The following is a 23,668-nucleotide window of genomic DNA, read 5'->3' as shown; positions in this document are numbered from 1 at the left end:
GCTAGAGCCGCAACATGTATGGTCCTGTGGTATACAGCCGCTGGCGCATACCTTTTGATCAGCCGAATAATATACTGTTCCCTCAGGGATTCAATTTCCATTGCAAACTTTCTGGCCTTGAGAGCAGCATAATTTGCCCTTGGCGATGCACTTTCCATTGCACTCCTTCTGGTCTCCAGAACAGTGCCGCCCAATTGGCTCAGGATGATCCCCAGAAGCGTAGTCGGGAGTGTCTCCGTATCCGTCAGGCGGGTAGTCCTTGTGGCTAAAAAATAAGTTGTCGTTATTTGCGTATTTAATATTGTCCATCTTAGAGTTTTTATCGGTCGCCGGTCCAGCTTCGTGTTTTTCAGCAGCGGTGTCCTTGGCAAATGCTGGAAGGCCGAGCCTGAAAGAATAAAGGCAAATAGCAAAGAGCTTCATGTTTCCAATATTAGTAGAGCGATAAAGTTAAGACTAAGTTAAGCAGAGCCTAGTTCTTGCTTAGTTGTCTGACGGGGGGGATTAAGAACAGATAGAAAGCGGACATTAAGTCCCTTTTAAGTTGAAAAGATAGGATTCAACTGTCTACCTATTACATTCCATAAGGCACTTGGTACCAGGTATAATAGGCTGCAAGATCTAGCTTGCTGTAAAAGACTTCCGGAAAGACACTTCGAGAATCACACCGGAAAGGGAGCAATTTTATATTTCTCTTATTAGGTACCTGTAGTCGGCGACTTTGGTCATAAACGACAGTCTAACTGTCTATCTATTAAATTCCGTAGGGCATCAGCCAGCCTCAGACTGGCGAATCAATCTAGTCAAGCTCTCCATTATGCTCATGTCTATCAAGACACAGCGACTCTTTTCTAAGGTCAAAGCTACGGTTACCAACCGGCGAGATAAGCATCGTAACTCCAAATCTCGTAGAATATCTACGTTCCTAGGACAAAATCGCCCTTACAGGACCCTCGGACGTAAGTATTCCGACTTATATTGCTTGCCGCGTGCCATCGACTAGTCTTAGTTTAAATGTTGCTATGTATATCCACGAGTAGCATTTCAGATATCCAAGACCCCGCAAACAATTGGTAACGTATGTTCAAACTGGTTCGATGGATAGTTTAGACTGGGGCTGGCCATGGGGAATAGTAAAGCTGGAGGGCATGTCTGTATGAGGAAAGCCACGAGACGTGACGCCAGTCAGGCATCAGACCGGTTTAGTGCTATGGGGCCAATGGACTAATATTTCGGTCTGGGACAGGGTTCCAAACCGCTGGTCGGGTTTGGACAAGCCAAACGGACCATCAAGCCGGTTTGAGGTGTCCAGATGGACCGGTTACACCATTAGGAGCCCTGAGGGTTGATGCGGAGCTCGTTGTGCGAAAAGTGGATTTCCGGCCATCCAAGACGGGCCTTCGTATCGTTTGCTGTTCCCTTCTCGGGCACTACCGAAGTTCAAGAGAATAAAATAATAAAATGGTTTGCTGAGAGGCTGAGAGATGCGTTGAGACGAGACACAGACGATCTCCTCCAGATATGTGTATCTGATGTGCTTGGCTCCCCCGCTCCGGCCAACCGCGCGACTGCGGGTGAGCCGGGTGAGCCCTGTTGGTGTCCATTGCGTGGCTGGGTGAGCTAGGCATCTCTGCAGCAGAAGAAGAGGGTCGTCGGCAAGCAGGTAACCCAGGCTTCCGAGCTGGCGGGCAAGATCTTCTCCGCGCCGGGAAGCAACGACGTCAATGTCGACATAATATCGGAGAGTAAGCCTTCTACGTACCCTGATCAATGTAAACCAGCGAATGATATTTTCTCTAACGCAGTGTCAATGGAAACTTTTTGGGGGCCAGAAAAGGTGGCGTGTCCTTTGTAACTGGGGAAAAGGACGCCGAAAGCACAATGTGTCTCTTGCACCAATGTTTGTTGCCCGCGGCTATCGAACAAAATGATGCCCTTGACCCAGCTGCTTTGGGCGGCGTTGGAGCCTCGCACCTTTGTAACTGAAATGGGTTACTCTCATGAGTCTCAGCCAAGTTCTCCGCCTAACCAATGCTGTAGCTGGGGATGGTGTCTAGCCATATCAATATCAGTCACTTCCATATGCTTCGTAGCTGCCGACGGTGCCCCCTCCAGCCTTGATACTTGCGTCCTTTTAAGACAAGGCATACGCTTTCGTAACGTTCAATGTGTGATTTAATTCGCGATGAACTATTCTCACTCTTGCTATTGCTGATCGATATGGGCCATGCCATCCTCTTCTCGTGCTAGTCATCGATTAAGTTGTAAACATAGCTCCGACTCCCTGGATTCTGGGTAACTTCAATGGAAACAAGACTGCTCTGACACTCGCAGACTCGGATATTTTAACCTCCATAATGGTAGTTTCACCTTGAACCCCCAGTCCGGGTTGCATCGTAGTTGAGAACAGAATCCAGCAAAATTTGGGCGCCAGTGGCACTAAGAAAGGTAAGCATACACTCTCGCTGTAGTATGACGAGGAATCTCACCAGTCTTCGGCGCTGCAAAACTCCTCGGGATGATGGCTCACGCCATCCTTGCACGGGACGAAAATCATGGCCGTCGGGCACCGCCGACTGGTAAACACACTGTCGTGGCCGGCTCCGCTCGTCATCTCAATCCATCCAGCCGAGCCAACCAACGAGACAGCCCCCTCACGCACCGCCGCGACGCAGCCCTGGTCAAACCTAACCGCTGGCGAGTCCGTGTCCAGCGTCCACGAAAACTCGACTCCCTTCCCGTCTTGGCGCGCAATCTCCCGGAACGATTCGAGGCACCTCTCCTGCAGTTCTGCAACCACCGAGTCTTGGGGGTGTCGCAGATCTAGCGTGAAGCTGACTTCTGATGCCAGCGTGTTGATGGACGAGCTGGACGGTGTCTTGACCACGCCGGTTGAAGCTAGAGCCCCGAGCTGTTTTGCGATTCCGTTGGACGAGGCAATCATCTTGGCCGCAGCAAGCAGGGGGTCTTTTCGCGCAGCCAACGGCGTCGTTCCAGTGTGAGCGTTTCGTCCAAAGACTGTAAAAGTCAGCCAGCGGTATGCCTGAGCTCCCAAGACGACCCCAATCTTCTTTCGGCCTGCCTCCAGAATAGGGCCTTGCTCAATGTGTAACTCGAAATTGGCTGCCAGAGGAAACCCAATGGAGGAGTCACTGGAGCAGGGCGTCTGACCCAAGAAGCCATGTCTCTCAAGCTCGCCTTTCAGGGTGATTGAGGGGTCAGAGATGTCCCGAAGGTCCCACGCCTGCTCAATGGGGATGCAGCCAGCCCACACCCCAGAAGCCCCTATAGACTTGGGGAAGCGAGCACCTTCTTCACTTTTTCTTGTCAGTTTCCGTTGGAACACGGGCTATTCTTGCAGTGCGTGAGCAGGGTGGCTTCACTCACTTTGTCCAGTTCACAACGCCAACGTCATACCGAGTGTCATGACTGTTGTCGTTCAACGTCCGAAGGGCCTCTATGGCTGCCACAACTCCAAGGATTCCATCATAACGTCCAGCAAAGGGCTGGCTGTCCAAGTGACTGGACATTGCTGTCATCGGTGCAGATGAACGCAGGGAGCCCAGTCGACGGGCAAACATGTTCCCCAGCTGATCGACGGTGACCTGGCAGCTAAGTCTCTGCATCTCCTCGGCGAACCAGCGTCTGACTCTAGCATCATCGTCTGAAAGGGCTAATCGTGCCATGCCCGTCTCCGTTGCACGGCTGCCAGGAGACTTCGTAAGCTCGTTCAGAGGTAATGCGCCGGGGAGTTGCTCGTTGCTCGACGTCAGCTACTTACCTTCCATATCGGTGGGCTGCTCCCCACTGACATGTCTCATGGATAGTCTCTTGAAGCCTGTCGGCATTGATCTTCAAGTGCAACCGACGTTGAAACGTGGAAAATACCCGACCTTGACGAGAGATACGGCTCACGGAGCGAAAGAAGACATTGACTGGAGTGAACTGCATTTCACCATTGGCAATTCTTTTCTCTGCGATATCAAGTATATGATCCCGGCCTCGGGAAGCAGCGGTAGTCGTGGAGTCGAGAAGTTGGATTGTCAGTCTTCCCCCCCTCCCCGCGCGCCTACTGCTCTAGTTAACACAACGCCACCATGCTTCCCGACAGGCTGAGGTAACCCTCGGCTTACAGGCAGTTGAACCAATCGTTCCCGGTCACCAGTTGTGATTACGCATGGTTTATGGTCCAAGTGCGAGGTACATGAACCGGCCCCGACCCGGACATGAAGTCTGACAGCTCGCATATTCCCATCCTCCAGGCTCGCCCTCTTCGTCAACCAGCGCGTACTCTCTTCGGCGATGCAACTATTGGCATCATCGCCCAACTGCCCCCCTGGCTCGATGAGGTGGATGTCATCATAGCGGGCGGTGAGCATCGCGACTCCGAAGCACTCTGCTTACGTGGGTTGAAGCGGAGAGGTGTGACTGATCTTCCCAGATTAACGCAAAGCCGCAGCGGATACGCTGACTTGATGAACTTTCACAGGCGGCACTGCTGGGTGCGTTGTTGCCTCAAGGCTTAGCGACGCGGACCCCGACTTGGCCATCTTGGTGATTGAAGGCGACCAAGACAACTACAACGACCCTTCCATCATCCTCCCGGTGCTTTTCCCGAGCCACTTGATGCCGACTAGCAGAAACACGCTCTTCTACATGGGCGTCAGGGAGCCCAAGCTTGGCAACAGAGAGCTGATGGTGCCTTCTGGGGGCGTCCTCGGCGGGGGGTCGTCCATCAACCTCATGACGTACAGCCGGGCCCAGCGGCGGGACTTTGATTCGTGGAAGATGCCCGGTTGGTACGCCGACGAGCTGCTCCCGTTTATAAGGAAGGTATTCTGTTCTTGACGAATGGCATCATTGCCGCAGGTATCGAGCTTAACCTCGTTTCGCAGCTCGAGACATACTACGGACCCGGCCCGCCAGAAACTCACGGCACGAGCGGTTCAGTTCAAATTAGCAGCAGCGCCTACAATACCTCCATGTCCGAGAATGACTTTATCCAGGCCTCGGCAAAAGTCGGCATCCTCGAGACAGTCGATATTCAGGACCTGAACACAGGCAACGCTGCCCAACGCAACCTCCGTTTCATCAATCCGGAGGGCCACAGACAGGACGCAGCCCACACGTACCTTCACCCCCGACTTCAGGACGGCAAGCATGAGAAGCTGCATGTTCTCGTGAAGCATCAGGTCCCTCGCGTCTTGCTTGACAAGAAGAAAGCCGTTGGGGTCGAGTATCGACCCAACTCGGTCTTCCATGCCGATGCCACCGCTCTCCAGGCCGTCAGGGCCAGAAAGCTAGTCGTTGTGTCTGCCGGAGCCCTCGGGTCGCCCCTTGTGCTTGAGCGATCGGGTATCGGCGACGCTGCGGTTCTTGACAGGGCCGGGATTGCTGTTGTCGCTGAACTGCCCGGAATTGGCCGCAACTACATGGACCATCACCTCCTGACCTTTCCATACAGATCAATTCTGTCGCCCAGGGAGACTATCGACGCGCAGTATGGCGGCCGGGTTGACATTGGAGGCTTCATTGCGGCCAAGGACAGCATGCTCGGCTGGAACGCGGCAGACGTTACCGCTACCGCCAAGGTGCGGCCAACGGACCAAGAAGCTGCTGCACTTGGTCCCGCCTTTCTAGATGCCTAGGAGAGGGACTTTAAGGACGTTACGAACAAGCCGGCGGCTATCATCACTTCTCTCAATGGGTGACTAAAAACTGCGCAGCTAGATTCCCGGGAGATCCAACTAGGCTTGCCGCCGCTCAGTTCATGTCCGTATCGACCTTCACCGTGTACCCGTACTCACGCGGCCATATGCACATAACGGGCCAGGCCATGAGCGATGAGATCGAGTTCAAGATGGGCTTTCTGGCGGACGAGCGGAACCTTGATATCAAGTCGAGCATATTGGCGTACCAGAAGCAGCGTGAGATTCTGCGCCGGATGAAGGTGTACCGGGGCGAGCATAGCCCAGGCTATCCGCCCTTTGCCGCCGGATCTGACGCCGCGTGCAAGGGGGTCGACGGGCCACTTAAGGACGTCAGGGACACTGTGTACACAGAAGACGACAACGTCGTACTAGAGCAGTGGAAACGGAAGAACGTAGGCTCGGCGCGGCATTCCTTGGGCACATGTAAGATGGCGCTGCGGGAGGAGGGGGTCGTTGTCGATGGTTCGCTGGGCGTCTACGGCGTAGAGGGCCTCAAGGTTGCGGATATGAGCATCGCGCCGCAGAACGTGGGTGCCAACACGGGCAACACGGCCTTTGTTATTGGCGAGAAGGCGGCGGATCTTTTCATCAGAGAGCTAGCCATTAGCAGCTAAAACAGCTTCTTGAGGCGGTGCGACGATATCGTTAGGAGCGTCATGGTGCGTAAGCATAGCCCGGGGGAACGGATGTAGGCACGATATGCGCGCGTTGTGCGGGAAGCGTTGTTGGAGGCAAAGAGGGTGGTGAAGTCGAACTCCGGCTGAGATGAGGACAGGCGATAGATGTCGGTCCCCCCAAGTAATGTCTCTTGCCTCTTTTCGGTCGCCACTCCTGGTAGCAGAACAGCTCTAGTGAAGGCAGCTATACTAGAAAACGAAAAGAGAACAAACATCAAAAAGGGTGAGATCAAACAGGACAAGGACACGGTGTCTGGAAACCAAGGTTGTCCGGACTTCTCCGCTTTCCTCTTGCATCCCCCACGGCGTGCCTCTCGTTCTTATAAAGGAGGCAGTCAAGTCGGGCTATCTTTTTACAAAACTGTATGGCAGCCTTCCATTTACACGGCCGCCCGTTCCAGCGGGCCGCTGCAAGCAACTCGTCGACATTGGAATTCCCTAATTCTCGTATTTGAGATTAGGATTTCGTGCGTATACCGAAGCGTTCTAGAGTTTCCGTATTTATGCTTGCTATCTGACCAGTACGGAACGGTGCTGCGCCCACTCGTAGGAGTACTGTGGCGCGGCTCTATGACCCTCCGAATATTATCGCCGGCGACGTGAAGATGGATTGGTTTATGCAATCTCGAACGGGCACATAGCCACAATAAGCCAGAAAGGTTCATTGACCGGTGGAGATATAGTACAAGCCTCGGAATTTCCGCACGAGGCATTAACTGCTAATGCCTTTGACTTTCATACTCCATATATGTCGATGTGGTGTTGAATGTCTTTGTCAATTGTTGCGTAATAGCCTTGGCAGAGATGCTATACAGAGCAGGACAGATTACATCTATCTATATCTTAGTCCTATGTTCCATACACAATACACAATTCGAGGTGTACGAAATCTCAACCTCCCCCGCGGCTCCTCGATTATTTGTAGCCTGCCAGCTTAAGCCCAGCTAAAAACTCAAACATTTCTCATTTTAGTATACTACGACATACGATTCCGTCCAGTCACGATGCGGGGGCGATTTACCGTTGTGGCCCTCAACCTCTGTCTGCTGCTATGGCCCGCCACCTGTGCCGCGGCCCCTCTACCTGGTGGCGAAGGGAACGTTAAAGGTGTCGGATCCGGCTCCGATATCCCAGTGGAAATTTATGGCGGTCCCCCCATCAAGGTAAACACGCACAACACGGATTCCTCTATTGATGACGATGGCATCGATATTAATCCCTGGACCCCGGGCACGCCCGAGAATACCGGGGTTGATAGGGCGCTTGAAAGCCGGGCGCCGCCTGGTCGTATCCGTCTTGATTCCAATGGTGTTCAAGTCGATGCCAATAACTACGCGGTACCTCATAGAGGAGGTGCTCGTCCGGCCCTTCAAAGCAATGGATATGCTACACTTCCGGCGACTAACAGTCAACCGTCTTCCCGAGACAGGGTCCAACCGCCGCCATTGCCGAAGGACCCTCTCCCCCCAGGTCCTCTGCCTTCTCGGAAAGGTGCGAAAAAGCACCATGAGGGAACCTTGAGTCTGTCTTCTAAGGTACGCTCCGCGAGGTTCCAGTCGTCCACGTTCTAGTAATTTATGAAAACTAGTATGCATACGACACTTGATCCTAGTCTCCGATGTGCGAGAGTTGAAATTGGGAGGATGATAGAGACTCTCACCGAAAGAAGACTCAGACTACTTTATCTGCGATGCTACGTCTACGAGCCAAGTATTCAAGTATAACAAGACAAAAGTCAAGCCATGCCAAAAACTCGTATACATAAACTAAAAGACTGTAACAAGGAAGTCGTGCGTGCAATGTGCCTGAAGGGCTTCACGACAAACCGGAAATCTCTCCGTTCGACGAAATTCGCTGGTGAATGCCCATTTTTAAGCAAGTTGATCACTCTTCTCAATCTATCCATCCCTAGCATTGGTCCTGAAGCCAATTACGCAAGCGAGGTAAGCTAACATGTTTAGGCGCCCTGGCTGCCTAAGCAAGTACTATGAGGCTTCTGCTTCTTCGGAGACTATCAGTTTGGCTCTTAACAACTTTTGATGACGTGGTCAGCTCCCTCTTTTTCTCGAGAAATCACTAGAGTTCTGGAAGCAAGCTCGCTCTTGAGCTGCCCGCCCCCCAGCCTCAAAACCAGTCCGCAACAACTGTCTCGCCAAGATGCTCCCGAAGACTCCTACGAGCAAAATAAGTGCTTGAAGACTGTGATCCCAACTCTCAGTCAAGCATTATTTTGCAGTCGCTGTCATACGCCGCCAATTGCTCCATCTTCATTGGACAAACTGCTCCATCTCCGCACGCACCTTGTTATACAGTAACGATTCGCCAGCACCACTTGCCTCGCCTAGATAATTTTCATAGAGAATTTCAATTTCAAATGGGTTTCGTATGGCATAGTTGAACCAGAAACGCTTCGTCTCCCATGCATCACGCATACGACTAGATAGCTGCAGTCCTCTTGCTTTCTCGGCTCGCTGCAAAACCTGCAAGAATCGGCCAAGGGAGGCTTCATAGGCTGTCACAAACTCTTCCGGATGGCGGCCTAGACTAAGATAGGATTCCGGCTCCGCCAGCAGCAGCCACCACGGCGGATCCGAAGAGAACTGGCTCGGCATGGCGTTTGTAAACTCAAGATCGATGACAGCAGTGATGCGAAGAGTTTCCGGGTCAACAAGTATGTTGTGTGGCCGAAGATCGTCACAGAAGAGCTTGAAAGGACCTTGATCGTCGTCCGCGGCGCAGTACTTATCAACTAGCTGCAGGAAACGACGGCGAGCAAGATATAGCTCCTTAGCCGTAGTCTGGTCGGTAGCGATGTTGCGCTGGGTCTGAAGATGCGTTATGTTCCTATGCGCTAGTGACCGGAAGTAATCTCTCGTTGAATTTAAGGAAGTTGTAGGGAACTCGTTTGAAGGGAAGAATGCGGCAGTCGCCAACTCATTCATAGTTTACGTTAACGGTCTCGCAGTAACAGACCACTCATTATAACTAGGATTCTTTGAGATGGCTCCTACTTTAGAGAAGTTGAATTGGAAGAGCTGGAGCAAGATGTCTGCAATCTGTTCGTAGACGCCATTCAGCGTCTTGTTGTCGAGGGCCGGTTTGAGGAATAGCCAGTCGTTGTCGGCAGGGTCCCTAAGGGCTCTAGACAGGCTAACTCCATGGATAAAGTCGGAAATTAAAAAAGGCCCCAGTTGCTGCGGAATGTCCTTGGTAAGACCCCAGCTGATGAGGCGTGGAACAGGGATCGTGGTGTTTTCGCGGATAAACTCAATCACCCGAGCCTCATTGATGACTTTTTCGTCGGCAAATACCGTGCAACCGGGCTTAGGGAAGCGAATGACGGCATCCGGCCCCTCGGTAAAGGCGACTCTGAAGCAGAAGTTGAACGATCCGGCAATCCAACCGACGATACCTCGAGGTTCACCTCCGGACCGCCTTTGGGCGACTAGTTCCAGAATCTCCTTCTGAGCGGCAAAGGCACGGTGGATCCATTTCTTGGACATGTCTTGGCGTTGTCTGCCTGCAAGCTCGTCAAATATGGCCATTTTGGCGGGCGGCGACTCTGGGCGTTGAGGGGGAGCGCATGGTCTCTCCGGGATGCCGTGTCTTGAAATAGCATGTTCACGTGATTAGCTCACACCATTACTTTTAGGCCTGTCAAGTAATGCCTATACAAAGGAATTGGCCTGGCGAGCTGCAGAAGAGGTTTGGGCGGAGACTGAAGTTGATATGCTGGAAAACCCAGTCTTATTAATGCCCAGAAGGCTTCAAGCTTTCATTAATAATAACGGCCGGTACACAAAATACTAGAAAAATCCTATAATGTACTTAGTTCTTTACGCTATCTAACTGGAACTTTATTTTATTTTTAGTTAATTGCGATTTGCTGTTTTGGTGAGAGGACCAGTATCCGTACCGTGACTTTCGTTTCGCCTTCACTTTAGTTGACCCCCTGATACCCACTCCGCCCTCGCCAACGGTGACTCTTCTCTGCGACTTTGGCCTATCGTTGTCTGAAATCTTCCGTTTGGCTGGAAAAGGGTAGGAGCGATTATAAAAGTTTCGAAGCTTGTCGCACCAAGAGTTCATTTTTTCCAGCATGCTGTACGCACTATTAGACATGGCTAAGATAAGTCGGATCGAGTTTGAATGCTTCCTCGAAGCACCACCGGTTTACTTGGCTCGCAGAAACCTCCCCCCACGGTAGACTTCCGCGATGAGATTCAGGTCTCGATAGCTGCGAAAGCAGGTGTTAGCAGCGCTGCCGAGCTCAGCAAAGGGTTGGCTGGCTCGGCTCTCGGGCAGCTTGCTCTCGCTCTTGCTCATAAGTTATGTGTTGCGCTATTGCGCTCGAGTTCTAATAGGACCTGGCCAACTAGCCGCCTCCTTTAAATCGTGTACGTCTAGGTAACTTACTAACAAGCTAATTATAGCTGCTTGGGGATACGCTTAACTTTAGTGATTGCAGCCATGCCTAACATGTGGCACCCTTCCCCTACTAGTTAAGCTACTAGGCACTGAAACAGGTTAAAAGAGGCAAGGCTGTCTACGACTCTTCTTGTCTAGCTGTAGCTGTCTCTTAGGTTAAGTCGGTCTATCTAGTTGATCCGGGCCGGCCGGCGAGGCCGCTTTGCCGTTGCTCGTTGGCTGCCCGTGCCTTCGGGCGTCTGTGCTCACGGGATCGAAGTTTCTCGTGCAGCCATGGCGGTATGTACCCGGGGTTGAGGCCATTCATCGTTTGGCGGGCTGGGCAGCAACCCTGTAGAGCCAAGGTCGAATGATCAACCCAACTTGGCATGGCTGTAGCAGACAAAGTCTTGGTTATGAATAGCTTTGCATGTGACTGCGGCTAGTGTAAAGGGCAGCATCGTAACGACGAGCATTGTTGCGATTGTTGGGGATTGTGAGCACGAGTACGTACCTGGCTTGGGTAAATGTGGCACCCCGTCTGCCCCACTGCTGAACTCTCCATCGTCAGGGGAAAGTCTTGACAAATCCGCCATGAGAAATCATTGACAGAGAGCGGACGGGAAGCTCTGACTTAGGTGTAGTAAAGCTGCGCCACGCCGGCGCCGCTGCAGCCACTGTACCGTGGCCACTGTAGAGGTGTGTGTCCCCGCTAATCCGCGCGCTAGCGGAGCAAGTAGACAGCTAGTATCTCCACCCGCTCCAGTCTCGCCGGCGGATACTTTCTAGGTACATATCCCATACCGCGACCCAACCGCCATAGCGGGCAACTTCTGCGGGAAAAACAGCGCCTACAGGACCGAATGCCGCCCGAGCCACCACCTTCTCTTCCCAGACGAACCCGGCGTTTGTCATCCTGCGCAAACCCTCCATCCTTCAACCTCGTCCCTCCTCTTCTCACTTCCTCCCTCACCCCCGACCGACCGACACTCTGGGCAACTTTTACCTCGGCGCCTCGTCCAACAGCCCGCCGCCACTCATCAAGCCTCGACGACAGCCGTCGCCGCCGCCGCAGTCGCCATCGTCATCGTCGTCATCCTCCCCGACCCTCGACGACAACTGCGCTCTCTCTCTCCCGCCTTTCCACTTCTCGCCGCTGGGAACCCCCATCGACTCCTCCCATCTCGACCCGGCAGCCTCCCTCGGCCTACCTGGACGCGACGTCTCGCGCACTCGATTCGTCACCATGGCCAGGCCCAAGAGAGGCGTCCGCTTCCCCCACGGCGCCGCCGTCAACGGCCACACCAGTGGCTCTGAAGGCCGCCGATCCAGCTTCAGCGGCAGCGAGGACGGCTCGGGCTCCCCGACGCGCACCAGGACAAAGGCCCAGGCCCAGCTGGCTCCCGTGCAAGAGGTATGTTCGCTCGCCTGCACCATCAAGGACCGGCTGACGACGTCGACGACAGAAACAGCCAACCGCCGAGGAAGAGTACCAGAAGAAAAAGGCAAACTTCATGACGCGCACCTTCTGGACCTTTAGCATGCTCGCCTTGTTCTTCACCGCCCTCTTCATCGGCCACATCTACATCATCGCCGTCATCACCGCCGTCCAGATTGTCTGCTTCAAGGAAATCATCGCCATCGCCACTGTCCCCAGTCGTGCGCGCTCCATCCGCGCCACAAAGAGCCTCAACTGGTACTGGCTCGCGAGCACAATGTACTTTCTCTACGGCGAGAGCGTCATCTACTACTTCAAGCACGTCGTCCTCGTCGACAAGATGCTGCTTCCCCTCGCCACCCACCACCGCTTCATCAGCTTCATCCTCTACGTCTTTGGTCAGTCGCCTGCCCCTTGCCCGTGCCTTTCCCACTGACCTTCCTCCAGGCTTCGTCTGCTTCGTCGCCACCCTCAGGCCCGGCCACTTAAAGTTCCAATTCACAAACTTTGCCTGGACGCACATGGCCCTCTACCTCGTCGTCGTGCAGGCCCACTTTGTCATGAACAACATCTTTGAGGGCATGATCTGGTTCTTCCTCCCGGCTGCCCTCGTCATCACAAACGACATCTTTGCCTACATCTGCGGCATCGCCTTTGGTCGCACTCAGCTCATCAAGCTGTCGCCCAAGAAGACGGTCGAGGGCTTTGTCGGCGCCTGGATCATGACCATTCTCTTCGCCATGCTGCTCGTCAACATCATGATTCGCTCGAAATACTTCATCTGCCCCGTAAATGTGAGTCGACCCCTGCATGACCGGCATGACTTCTTTTCACTTTCTGACCGCTCGGCAACGCCCGCAGGACCTTGGCGCCAACATCTTCACCGGCCTCGAGTGCGAACCGAACCCCGTCTTCCTCCCTCGCACGTACCAGCTGCCGGAGCTCTTCTTCTTGCCGCCCAACACCAACTTTTCCCTCACCTTCGCCCCCATGCAGATCCATGCGCTCGTGCTTGCGACGTTTGCCTCGCTCATCGCTCCCTTTGGCGGCTTCTTCGCCTCGGGCCTCAAGCGCACCTTCAAGATCAAGGATTTCGGCGACTCCATCCCCGGCCACGGCGGCATGACGGACCGCATGGACTGCCAGTTCATAATGGGTTTCTTCGCCTACATGTACTATCACACCTTTATCGAGGTGCACAAGGTCACCTTGGGCTCCGTCCTCGAGACAGCCATCACCAGTCTCAGCCCAGAGGAGCAGGTCGAGCTTGTGAGGAGCATGTCTCGATATCTCGCCAACCAGGGTGTCGTAACTGAGAAGGTAAGCATCCTGAATGTTTCTTCTATTATCCCCAAAATTTGAGACGACTGTTTGCCTTGGGGCTGGTGTTGACCGCGTACACAGTTTGTCGGCTGTGTTGAACAGGCCATCCTGCAACGATGAGTCTGGGGGGCAGCGGATCGAGGCTTCGGGCTTGTTTTCTCCGAAATGAGCAAACTCCTGCCCGCATTTTACATATGGCGCCATGCGCCTTCAGCATGTTCCGGGACCGCACATGCGTGGCGTGCTTGGACTTTCGGTTAAGGATGATCCAGAGGGAAGAGGGGCGACGGCCATGATGGGGGATGCCGTCGGCTCCTGGCAGCGTGAAGTGATACCCGGCATTTGCAATCATGGGAGCCCCGGCTGTTTGATGGTTGCCGGAATGGGGGTTTTCTTTACTTTTTCTTTTTCCACTCCCGGCATGATGCAGACTATCGCTTGGGAGGCAGCTCTGGAGAGGCTTTGCCCTGTCGAGTGTGGCTGGCTGCCTGGGGACGGGACCCCGTCTGTCCGGTCAGTTGCGTGAACGGGCGGGGCGCGGGAAAGGGTCGAGGACGAGAAGCTGTGCCCAACTGCATGGTGAAGAACTTAGCCAGTGCGCTTTTCTCCAGCGAGCTGCTTGCGTCTCGTCTCATGCTAGTTCCTGCATTAGCTTTAGCATGATCGTTGCTGGGTGTCTGCGTCAGGTGGGATGGAAGTGGTTATTTCCTACCCCTGAGCCGACGCGGCAGGGTCATTTCCAATGGGCAAATCTGCTTCAGGCTCCTGCAAGCAACCGCTGTCCAGACTGGAGACGGGTATCCGCCTGGATATCTCTGTATTCCAAATCGTCATCACGCTCAGCCTATATATGCATGAGCTGCAAATCGTCTCCAGCCAATCCTGAACCAACCCCCCCTCGTTCATCATGAGCCCCGATGCATGCCCTCCGTAAACGCCATATCAGCGATGATGCCCAAAATAAGTAGATAGGAATACCCAAGCCAGAGGAAAACACTTCTCCCGGTCCCAAAACAGTCTACTCAAACGACCCCCTCGCCAAAAGCCCGCCCACGACACCAACCCTGCTCACCGCGCCCCTCGCCTTCCTCTCCTCGCGCCGCCGCGCGCCGGCCTGCGCCATGGGCTCGCGCCCCTCGCCATGGCGCGGCGCGCCAAGGCCGCCGCTGACGACGCCGCTCTGCTTGCCCGCGCCCTTTTTGATCTTGCCGTCGTCGCCGAAGCCGCCGGCGCCCGTGGTGGCGGTGGTCGAGGAGGCAGCGGTCGAGGCCGAGCCCGACATGCGCGTCGAGTTGGTCGTTGCGCGGCGCAGGAGGGCGGGGACCTTGAACGACGACGACGATGCCGAGGCGTGGGCGGCAAAGGCGAGGCGCGTGCTTGACGTCGACGACATGCATGAGCTGTTTCGCTTGAGGCTGATGCGGTCGACGACGGCTACGCCGCGCCGCGGGGCACTCGGCGCCTGGTTCTCCTTGTTGCTGCGCCGAGACGCTCCGCGGTCGTCATGTTCATCGTCACCCTCGTCCTCGCTCTCCGAGCCTGCCTCGGTCGCCGGGATGACGGACCCCTGCCGCTCCTCCAGCAGGTCAGACAGCGTGTCGCGGATTTGGCCAATGTTGGACGGCTTCTTCCCGCCCGCCGTCCGCCTCATGTGCCCCGGCGCCCTGCCCTGCTCCGAGGCTCCCAGCGGCTGCTTCCCCGGCTGGCTGTCGGGGATCGTCTTCTGCCCCTGGCGCGCTTCTGTGTCGCCGCCGCCGCCGCCTTCTCCCTGGGGTTGCGACTGCGTGTCAGCCTCCTCTGGCGCGTCGGCCATGTCGAGCAGATCCATCTCGTCCTCACTGCCGCGATCTTCAATGGTGCGGAGGAACGCCTGGTTTCCGGGGTTCTCTGCCATCTTCTTGACGCGCTCGTCCGTGTATAGCGCCTTTTGCATCTTGGAAAATTGCCGACGTTTCATCCGCCGACGAGCCTCGCCACCGTCGTCCGAGTCCGAGAGGTCGTAGTCGGCACCGCGCTTGCGCCGCAGCATGCCCGTCGTGATGTCTTTGAAGAGCTTCTCCACCTCCATCTCGTCATTGGCTCGCTCGCGATCACTTTGGGACGGTCAGTCAGCGCCAGAGCCCTGTTGAAGCATCGCAAGAAATCACTTACGCGTAAAAGGCAGCCAGCTCGCCCTCGTCAACATCGTTGCCCTTTGCATCGTCAATGATTTCCTCCAGCGACCCAGTGGACTCGTTGTCGCTCCCTTCGCCGTCAGCACCGCCCAGACCGGCGTACTCGTCCTCGGACTCTTCGGCTTGGTCCTCCACCATATCCTTGGCCTTGGTTTTCTTTCGGTCAAATTCGTCCTCGGGATGCTTCCTTTCCTTGGCGCCTTCGGCCAAGACTCTAAAAGCATTGACTTGAGTGGCCTGGGTTTCTTCTTCCCCGACTGCAGCCATGTCCATTTTCCGGCGCAGTCTCCCTCTGCGAACGAGTGGGGAGTCATGAACAAACTCATCGCCCTGCTGGTCGGCCGGGATCGTCTCCACCGTCGAGAACGGAGGCTCGACGAATCGTTCCCTGAGAGGCGTTTGCTCTTGCAGTCCGGCGTCTTGAGAGGGCTCCATGGACTCGGACACTTGCGTATGCAAGCTGTTGGGAAGCAGGCTGTCGAGCCCCCGCATCTGAGACTGCGTCAAGTTCAAGTGAATGCCTTGCGTACCTTGTGTCGCCGTGGGAGTCTCTTCCCTCTGGGTGTCCATGATCATTTCTTCCGCGGGCTCTTCCGCAGTTGCTGTAAAGTTGGAGTCAAGGAATTGGTCAAAGTCGGGCATCATCGATTGCGTCGGTCCGCCGATTTGGCTGTCGTCCATGGTCCCTGCGAAGATTTGCGTCAGGCCGAGACCAGCGGGCCCCTGCACGGGGAGCCCAGGGATGAACGACTTTTTGGCCGAGCGAAGGACAGAGGTCGGCACAGCGGGAAATGCTGTCCTAGCTTCTGCCGGGGTTGTTTGGGCCGCCTTTGGCTTGGGCTTGGGCGTGGCTTCAATGTCGGCTTCGTCGTCGGATAAGATGGTGGTGTGCTTGCGAGTTCGCCTCTGCTTTGCAACAGGCAGCTGGTCGGGGTCCTCATCATGCTCTGAGACCGTGCCTTGATCAGAATGCTCCGAGACCTCAGATCCTTCCACTTCTGCATCCTCATCGAAAAGGGGTTTGGCGGCGTTTTCACCATTGCCGGGCTCATCACTCTCCTCCCCCTCTTCTTCAGAATTGGTGTCAGAGTCAGAGAGCTCAATCGCAGACGCTTCGCCATCAGCCTCATCTGCCGCTTCGGCATACTCGTCGTCCTCGCTGTCGTCCCAAGCTAGAGGGTCGACGCTGCCGCCCTCCTCCTTTTCTTTCTTGGCAGCAGCCCGCTCCTGTTGCATGATTTTCTGGGCCTCCTCCCTTGCTTTGGCGACGAGATCCTCTACCTCCTGCTCTTGGCGCTCACGCTCGTCAGCCGTCTGGATCACGACTCCTTGTGCTTTGAGCATCTCCAAGCGCCGGTCTCGCTCGAGCCTGGCCTGTTGTCTGGCCCTCTGATACAACTGGGCTTGGAGCTCCGCGGCTGTCATGGAGGAATTGGCTTGCTTCTGACGGCCTTGTTTCCCTGGAGACCTGACTAGTGCCAGGGCTCGTAGGGCTCTCAGAGAGCGCGACTCTTTGTCACCCTGCGCAGGGATCCTGTTGAAGACGGCATCGACCTTGTCCTTTGTCGTGCACTTGACCTCGAGTTCATCATCAGAGTCGAGCGTTGAGGCTTTCAAGGTCGCTGCCGGCAGCCGAACGCGTACGCGGCGTTTGGGCTTGGGCGTTTTCTTGCTCGTGTCTTGTACATCGATAGCGATGGCTTTGCCTTTATCCTTGGGCGGCGACTGCACGGCCAAGTCCATGACTTGATCCAAGGACGGCAGCTCGTCGTCTCCGGCGTTTTGCGCGTCGGCATCCTGGTTGACCTGGAGCCTGGGCAGTTCCTGTTCCGCGACTACTGGTGGCGAGCTCGGCGGCGTGTCGGCGTCCTTCCATTCCACGTCGGACTGGGGCGTAGTCGGTCGGCTTGAGCTGTGCGTTTTGGGCTCTGGATGCGAACCGCCGGCAGGTCTAAAGTTGAACCTCTCAAACAGGCTCGCCTTTGAGATTTTCTTCCTCGTCTTGGCCTCGTGTGCGAGCTGCATGTTTCGTGCCATGCGCTGCGTCTCGCGGTTCATTTCCTCGACGGCCTTTTTGCTCGCCTTGCGCGTTGGACGAGCCTTTTGGGTGAGCCTCCGCCCGCCTTCATCATCTGTGATTCCGGAATCGGCGCCGTCGTCTGAGCCTAGCCGGTCGAGCTCAAAGGCAAGCTTCTCCTGTCGTGCCCGTTGCTCGGCTTTGCGAGCCTCTTCAGATGCCTCGCGGGCCAGTCGTTCCTGCCTTTTTCGCTCCACCAGAGCCTTGAAGCGATCCGACTTGAGGGCGGGAAGTTCTTGATCTGACTCGGAGTCGTTTCTGTCATTGTTATTGGCAGGAGACGGACGCAACGGTGAGGAGACAAAGAGGCCAGGACTAGGCTCGCGTGCAGGATGCTCCGGGTCTGCAGGTATTTTCAACTCGGAGGAGCATCTTTTCAGGCGTCGAGGGGCCACCGGAAGGTCGTCGTCGTCGTCACTGTCTTCGCCTCGATCTGCATCGGCGTTTTTACGCGTTTGTCGCTGCGTCGCGTCGGATTCTTCATCGTCGAGCGTGTTTTCGGCGCGTTCTCGAGCGGCGCCTTGCATTCGAGAAGCGAGCTTGCCTCTGGGTCGTATCGTCACGTCGGACTCGTCAGATTCTTCGTCTGGCCGGTTTCGGGGGCCGGCGACGAATGACTGTTTACGGCGGTTCTTGTTCGAAACCACTGCATCTTGCTCGTCGTCGCTGCTTTCCACCGTGGCGAGCAGCGCCTTTATTTTCGAGCGCGGCGTCAACAGCTCTGGCGTCAACAGCTCTGGCGAGGGCGAGCGGGCGTCTGCCGCGGGTGAAGATGCGCGCGAGGACGCCATTGGCCGGAAGTGTAAATGATAAAGAAAATATACTAGAGTGAAGACGCGACTGCTGGGTGTCTAAGCAGATGCGTCGGTCAAGCGTTCGCAAACATGGAAATCGAGGATATGGAGATGCAAGCGGAGGGAAGAGTGTTGAAGTGGGCCGCGGGGCAGCTTTGACGCGTTGTGACGCGGTTTTGGGCGCGCCACGCATCCGCGTTAAGTACAAGATACCTCGATATCACAGGCCACTGATTCACCTTCTTCGCCCGCTATCATATTTTGTCTGCTGCTACGGTGCAGTTTTATTCATTCACGGTCTCGGTAACGACTGTCTGGAGTGCTTGACACGTCCTCCCAAAAAAGCAATCCAAGAAAAAAAGCCATCTGCGGCAGAAGGTAAGCTGGACACCGAGCCGACGCGCCTACAAGAGTTTGTGCTCGAGCGTCATGTCCGACTCGGGCTCGAGACCAACGCAGGCACGAAAGATGTTGGTCAAGGCGGCACGCTGCTTGGCGAGCGAGTTGACGACGGGGGTGCCCGGGGGTGTCAATGGAGCCTTGAGCATGTAGCTGAGGACGCTCAGGACGCTGTGGAAGTTCTTGTAGCCGTCGACGCCCGAGGCCCGCCACTGGATGCGAGTCATCATCTCGGCAAGGATGACGAGATCGATGATGAGGGGCGACGCCAGCAGCGAGTCTTCGCAAATGTTGAACAGGCTTGGGTCCCGTCAGTCAGTTGGCCGCGATAACAAAAGATGGGTCTCGACTCACGAGATGGTCTGGTGTCCGCCGAGGAAGATCTCGGCATAGTACTCGTCCAGGGCGCGCTTGTTGTCAGCCACGGCGGGCATGTACTTGATGACGACGCAGTGGTCCGGGTGCTCGCCCTCCTTGTACAGAACCGAGTTGGCCTCGACCATGTCGTCGACGACGTTGGACTTTGAAATCTCCTTGGAGCGAAACTGCCTCTGCGAGCTCAGGTTCTTGCCGTCGTTGTTGCCCAGGTGGTTGTAGCTGGCAATCGACGTCAGCTTGATGCCGGCGTTGATGAGAAAGTCGACGAGGGCCGACTTCATCTTGGTCTGGCCAGATTTGAAGTCGTCGCCGCCGATAAAGGCGCCGTGCTTCTCGGCCAGCTGCACGGCGCCGGGCACAAAGGTGTTTTGGGGCGAGCCGTTGATAAAAGGCGCCTTTTCGAGGATGCAGGCGACGGCAAAGACGGTCGACGGCGACACCTCGTCGTGGCCCTGCTCAATGGACCGGAGCAGGTTGTCGGCCGTGTCGTTGACGCCGGGCACGACGTCGGCATACCGCTCCGTGTTGGCCGTCCACATGACAATGACCTTGTCGAGGCCGTTTGTGGCCTTGAAGTTGCGAATGTCGTTGCGCAGGTGGTCGACGTGCGCCATCGAGGCCCGGGTGCCCTCGATGACGTTGTCGGCGCGGTCCTCCTGGTTGGCGGCGATAAAGTCCGGGTAGTAGATGGAGGGAAGCGGCACCATGGCCGCCATCTCCTTCTTGACCTGGGCCTTGAGGGTGGGCTCGAGGACCTGGGCGCGGTCCATGGCCTGGGCCAGGTCCATCTTGCTAATGTCCCAGCCGCCAATGACAAGGTCGTTGGGGTGCACCATGGGCAGGACGTTGCGGAAGGGAATGTTGACGTCCTTGTTGGACTTGGCATGGGTGCCGAGCTTCATGGTGGAGCCCATGACGACGGAGCCGTAGTAGTTTGCGGCGCGAGGGCCCTCCTTGGTCTCCCAGGCGAGGCCGCGGCGGTTGGCGAGGATGCCGGCGGTGACGGTGGTGCCGTTGTTGCCGCCCCAGCCGACGAGCATCATGCCGACCCGGGGGACGCGGCGGTCGACCTTGAAGTCGTAGAGCACCTCGCGGGGCGTGGCGACGAGGTTTCCATGGGCATCGGCGTCGACGCTGGTGGTGCGGTAGGTGTACTGGGCCTTGATCTCGGCGTCAGTGTAGCTGACGTTGGGAGAGTTGACGACGAATGAGGCCGTGCCGCTTGTGAGGCCCGGGCCGCTGGACTCGGCCGCGGCGACTTGGGCGTGGGGAGCCATGGTCGGGGAAGGGGTGTTGCTCAGTATCGAAGCGCTGTCTTTTTACTGCGTTTCGGTCGAGTCCGATGCTCCTCCCGAATCGGCAGAGCAGCGGGCTCCTGCGAACGGGTGGTGAAGGCTGTTGAGGAGGTTGGAGAACGTCTTGGCGACTTGGGCGTGACCGAGGGCTAAAAGGCCTCGATCTGTAGAGCTATGTGTGTTTTGTGAGGGAGAGGAAAGGAAGCTGCTGTTGCTGCTGCTGCTGCCGCTGCTGTCGTCTGCGATTCACAGCCAGGACAAGGAGATTCGAATGGGTCAAGTTGGATGTGCTATAAGTGGTGGTGGTGCTGACGGACAAGAGAGTGGTGGTTGGGGCTTCTCCGAGCAAGGAGGGGCTGCGTGCATTAGGCGGTGAGTAGCATGGTGGAGTCTTGATTGAATTGTTAAGGGCCGGCATCTCGCACTGAGGCTTGGCGGCAATCCATACGATACATGGCACCATCATGGTTCATTCGCTCTTTGTGCATGCAACAAAAGCCTCGATGCCACCCGGGTCCCCTGCGGATGTCCAATGGCTCAATGGGTGACCCGTGGCCCCTGCGCCTGCGGGTTGGGTTGGGCAGGCAAGGCAGTCTTGTAGATCTGCATGCCCCGCGGTAGTATTTAGTTCTAGGGTCCATCCATCCATCCATCCATTGGCCAACAGGCTCGCTCAGTGGCCGGCGAGTCCGCCGTGAAGCTGTCATGAGGGAATATCGCCAACCGTGTTGCCCGTCCAGCTTCTGCAGCGCCAGGGCTCAGGCAACAGACACAAGCTCGCTCCGTGATCAATGCAGGTATGAGTACTTATCAAAAAGCGCATACATAATATACATAATGCGGCGACAACAGTTCCGGGGCACATTCTGCACACAGTTCTTCATCCATGGCCGTAGGGGGCGGACTTTATCTCGCCGGCCAACCCCCGAAACCCCGCTCCGGCCCGACCAGCCGGCACCGAAATGCCTCAAAACGAGCGTGGCTACCCTATACAGCCGACATCAGTCAGTCTCATACATACACAGAGTATTCATCGCTTGCTGATCAGTGCCGGTACTCCCGTGTGTATTCGGCTTGCAGGCTCAATCATCCCATCTGCCGTAAAGGGGGCGGGACATGTCTCCTCTCCTTCCCACCTTGGATGTCTTGAGAAACAAAAAAAGACCAATCGAAAACACACCCCGAAACATGTTGAACACACACTGGACTCCATGCACGCTGCTTCATGACAGCAAGGGATGGATGCGTCAGTGTGGCCACCGGAATCGCCAGCCTTTCCGAGGCCTTGTCACTCACCGCATTGCCGTCACCTCTCTGGTGCCGACCAAAGGGGCCATCATCTGCATTTCTTCCTTAAGAAACCATCAAGAAAAGGGTTTCACGAAGCAGAAAGATGCCCTAGGTTTCGTGGCGACCACACCAGACTCATCGGCAGATCTGTCTCCGGGCCCGGGCATCGGCAGCTCAACTGCATGACTAAAACAAGAAACACGGGGAATAAGAAGAGGAGAGCCCCCAATATGCCGCGTGCCGCCCGTGAATCCGGGACCACGGCATTTGGGACGGCACCGATGAAACATGTCAAGTTGGTGTACATGTCGACCGCAGGAACCAGGGCATCGCTGCGTAGACACAACATCCAAGCTGCATGGACGTAAATAGCGAAACCCGCCCTCGCGAGATTGGAAACATGAGTAGAGGCATTACCGGGCCGAGGGCGTCATAGCAGCCGCCACAGCTTTCGTCATGAGGCCAGGCGACCTTTCTTGAATCGCTCCCAAGAAAGCCAACAACGTCGCCCTCGCGATGATCCAGTGCATCCGCCTTCCCGGGCCATGGACGAGCAACAAAGTCAAAGAATAAGCTTCCCTTGGCTTCCTCTTCTGGTGGGTTAATAAGGGACAAGCATTCCAAAACGCCCGCGTTCCAGAAAGCCGAGCTGGACGATTCTTTGGGCCCGACGAATCATGGGAACCGCACCGGGGGCGGACGGGCCCTAAAAGATATCCGCCTGAAACAGCATAACGTCAGGGCACGGGGTGATGGCCCGGCACTGGAATCTGGCTGGAAGCGTTGTTAATATGGAGAATGCGTGCCAGCGAACCGGGATTTCGAAGGGACAGCAGCTGGCGGATGGGGGATCTTTGTGGGCCGAGCATGAACGACTCGGCATTGGGTCCGTATTGCATGCGCCAGAAAGCGGGAGAGAAGAAGGGGTTTCGAGTCGACAGGCGGCCAGGGGCTTTTAGCCGCGAAGGGTTCTTTCTCTCTCCTCCCCACGGGCTTCGGTGCAGAGCAGTCTCGCGATAAGCTTCAGCTCCCAGTGTCGGCGGTTCCCGAGGCAACTTATCCATATGCTAGACACTGCCCCCATCCCCAGGAACCATCGAGCGGCTCGGTGAGCGGGTCTCAGACTCAGTGCAACGTGCTCGATGCTTATTAGGCGCCGCCGTCGAGATATGCCCCGTCCGGTATGAGGAATTCATGCATACCGCAGGCGGCTACGCCGATACCTGTGGATTAACTAGCTCTCAACGGGCCAAGCATGACAATTATGCCCGTTTTTTGAATGTACGCCAAAGGACTGAGCGGCATCTCGCCTATGCACGAATAAGACCCGACGCACATGGGCGACTCCTGAAACTCGCGAATGCTCATTCGCGGCCGGTCAACAACGGCATGGCGTTGTATTGCATGCCCGAGTCGCCTGTACGGAGCCGAATTGATTGGGGGAAGGGGTCTGCTCGCGTTACACCCCGGCGCGCCTCCCGGGCAGTGGCGCCGTTCGCTCGTGTAATCCCGCCCTCGTGGCTTTTTGGTGGCTCTTGTGCGTCATGCCCTGCCGACCGTCGTGAGCCTGGTCGAACAAATGGCGCCGTTTCTTGTCTTGGGGGGGACTTGGAGGGAGGAGGGCAATTTTGACATAAACGCAGCAATGTGCAGCGAGGTACGAATACCTACACCTCAAGGTAGATGATGATCATCCATCCACCAG

General features: G+C 56.0%; 6 protein-coding genes across 6 annotated transcripts; 2 read left to right on the top strand and 4 right to left on the bottom strand.

The window, feature by feature from the left end:
* Positions 1-2,366: 2,366 nt before the first annotated feature.
* HRG_07035 (peptidase family m20/M25/M40 domain-containing protein) lies at positions 2,367-3,951 on the bottom strand (the record flags this gene model as incomplete). Its single annotated transcript, XM_044865506.1, has 5 exons — positions 2,367-2,439; positions 2,490-3,078; positions 3,172-3,317; positions 3,388-3,705; positions 3,782-3,951. The coding sequence occupies 5 exons, from the start codon at positions 3,949-3,951 to the stop codon at positions 2,367-2,369; spliced, it is 1,296 nt and encodes a 431-aa protein (XP_044719468.1).
* A 275-nt stretch (positions 3,952-4,226) lies between these two features.
* HRG_07034 (GMC oxidoreductase domain-containing protein) lies at positions 4,227-6,325 on the top strand (the record flags this gene model as incomplete). Its single annotated transcript, XM_044865505.1, has 5 exons — positions 4,227-4,371; positions 4,490-4,833; positions 4,896-5,591; positions 5,641-5,666; positions 5,731-6,325. The coding sequence occupies 5 exons, from the start codon at positions 4,227-4,229 to the stop codon at positions 6,323-6,325; spliced, it is 1,806 nt and encodes a 601-aa protein (XP_044719467.1).
* Positions 6,326-8,655: 2,330 nt separating this feature from the next.
* On the bottom strand, positions 8,656-9,933 carry HRG_07033 (phosphotransferase enzyme family domain-containing protein; the record flags this gene model as incomplete). Its single annotated transcript, XM_044865504.1, has 2 exons — positions 8,656-9,213; positions 9,400-9,933. 2 exons carry the CDS (start codon positions 9,931-9,933, stop codon positions 8,656-8,658), a joined length of 1,092 nt encoding a protein of 363 aa, XP_044719466.1.
* A 2,108-nt stretch (positions 9,934-12,041) lies between these two features.
* Positions 12,042-13,676, top strand: HRG_07032 (cytidylyltransferase family domain-containing protein; the record flags this gene model as incomplete). Its single annotated transcript, XM_044865503.1, has 5 exons — positions 12,042-12,209; positions 12,262-12,631; positions 12,681-13,027; positions 13,095-13,553; positions 13,638-13,676. The coding sequence occupies 5 exons, from the start codon at positions 12,042-12,044 to the stop codon at positions 13,674-13,676; spliced, it is 1,383 nt and encodes a 460-aa protein (XP_044719465.1).
* Positions 13,677-14,574: 898 nt separating this feature from the next.
* HRG_07031 (MRC1-like domain-containing protein) lies at positions 14,575-18,598 on the bottom strand (the record flags this gene model as incomplete). Its single annotated transcript, XM_044865502.1, has 5 exons — positions 14,575-15,649; positions 15,708-16,453; positions 16,502-16,689; positions 16,768-16,989; positions 17,032-18,598. 5 exons carry the CDS (start codon positions 18,596-18,598, stop codon positions 14,575-14,577), a joined length of 3,798 nt encoding a protein of 1,265 aa, XP_044719464.1.
* A 407-nt stretch (positions 18,599-19,005) lies between these two features.
* Positions 19,006-20,655, bottom strand: HRG_07030 (myo-inositol-1-phosphate synthase domain-containing protein; the record flags this gene model as incomplete). The annotated part of the gene is made up of 2 exons (XM_044865501.1): positions 19,006-19,300; positions 19,355-20,655. The coding sequence occupies 2 exons, from the start codon at positions 20,653-20,655 to the stop codon at positions 19,006-19,008; spliced, it is 1,596 nt and encodes a 531-aa protein (XP_044719463.1).
* Positions 20,656-23,668: the final 3,013 nt, after the last annotated feature.

The sequence above is a fragment of the Hirsutella rhossiliensis genome (genome assembly GCF_020360975.1).
Source record: "Hirsutella rhossiliensis strain HR02 chromosome Unknown scaffold00007, whole genome shotgun sequence".
Taxonomy (NCBI): Eukaryota; Fungi; Ascomycota; class Sordariomycetes; order Hypocreales; family Ophiocordycipitaceae; genus Hirsutella; species Hirsutella rhossiliensis.
This window is presented reverse-complemented; position numbering and strand designations above follow the sequence as displayed.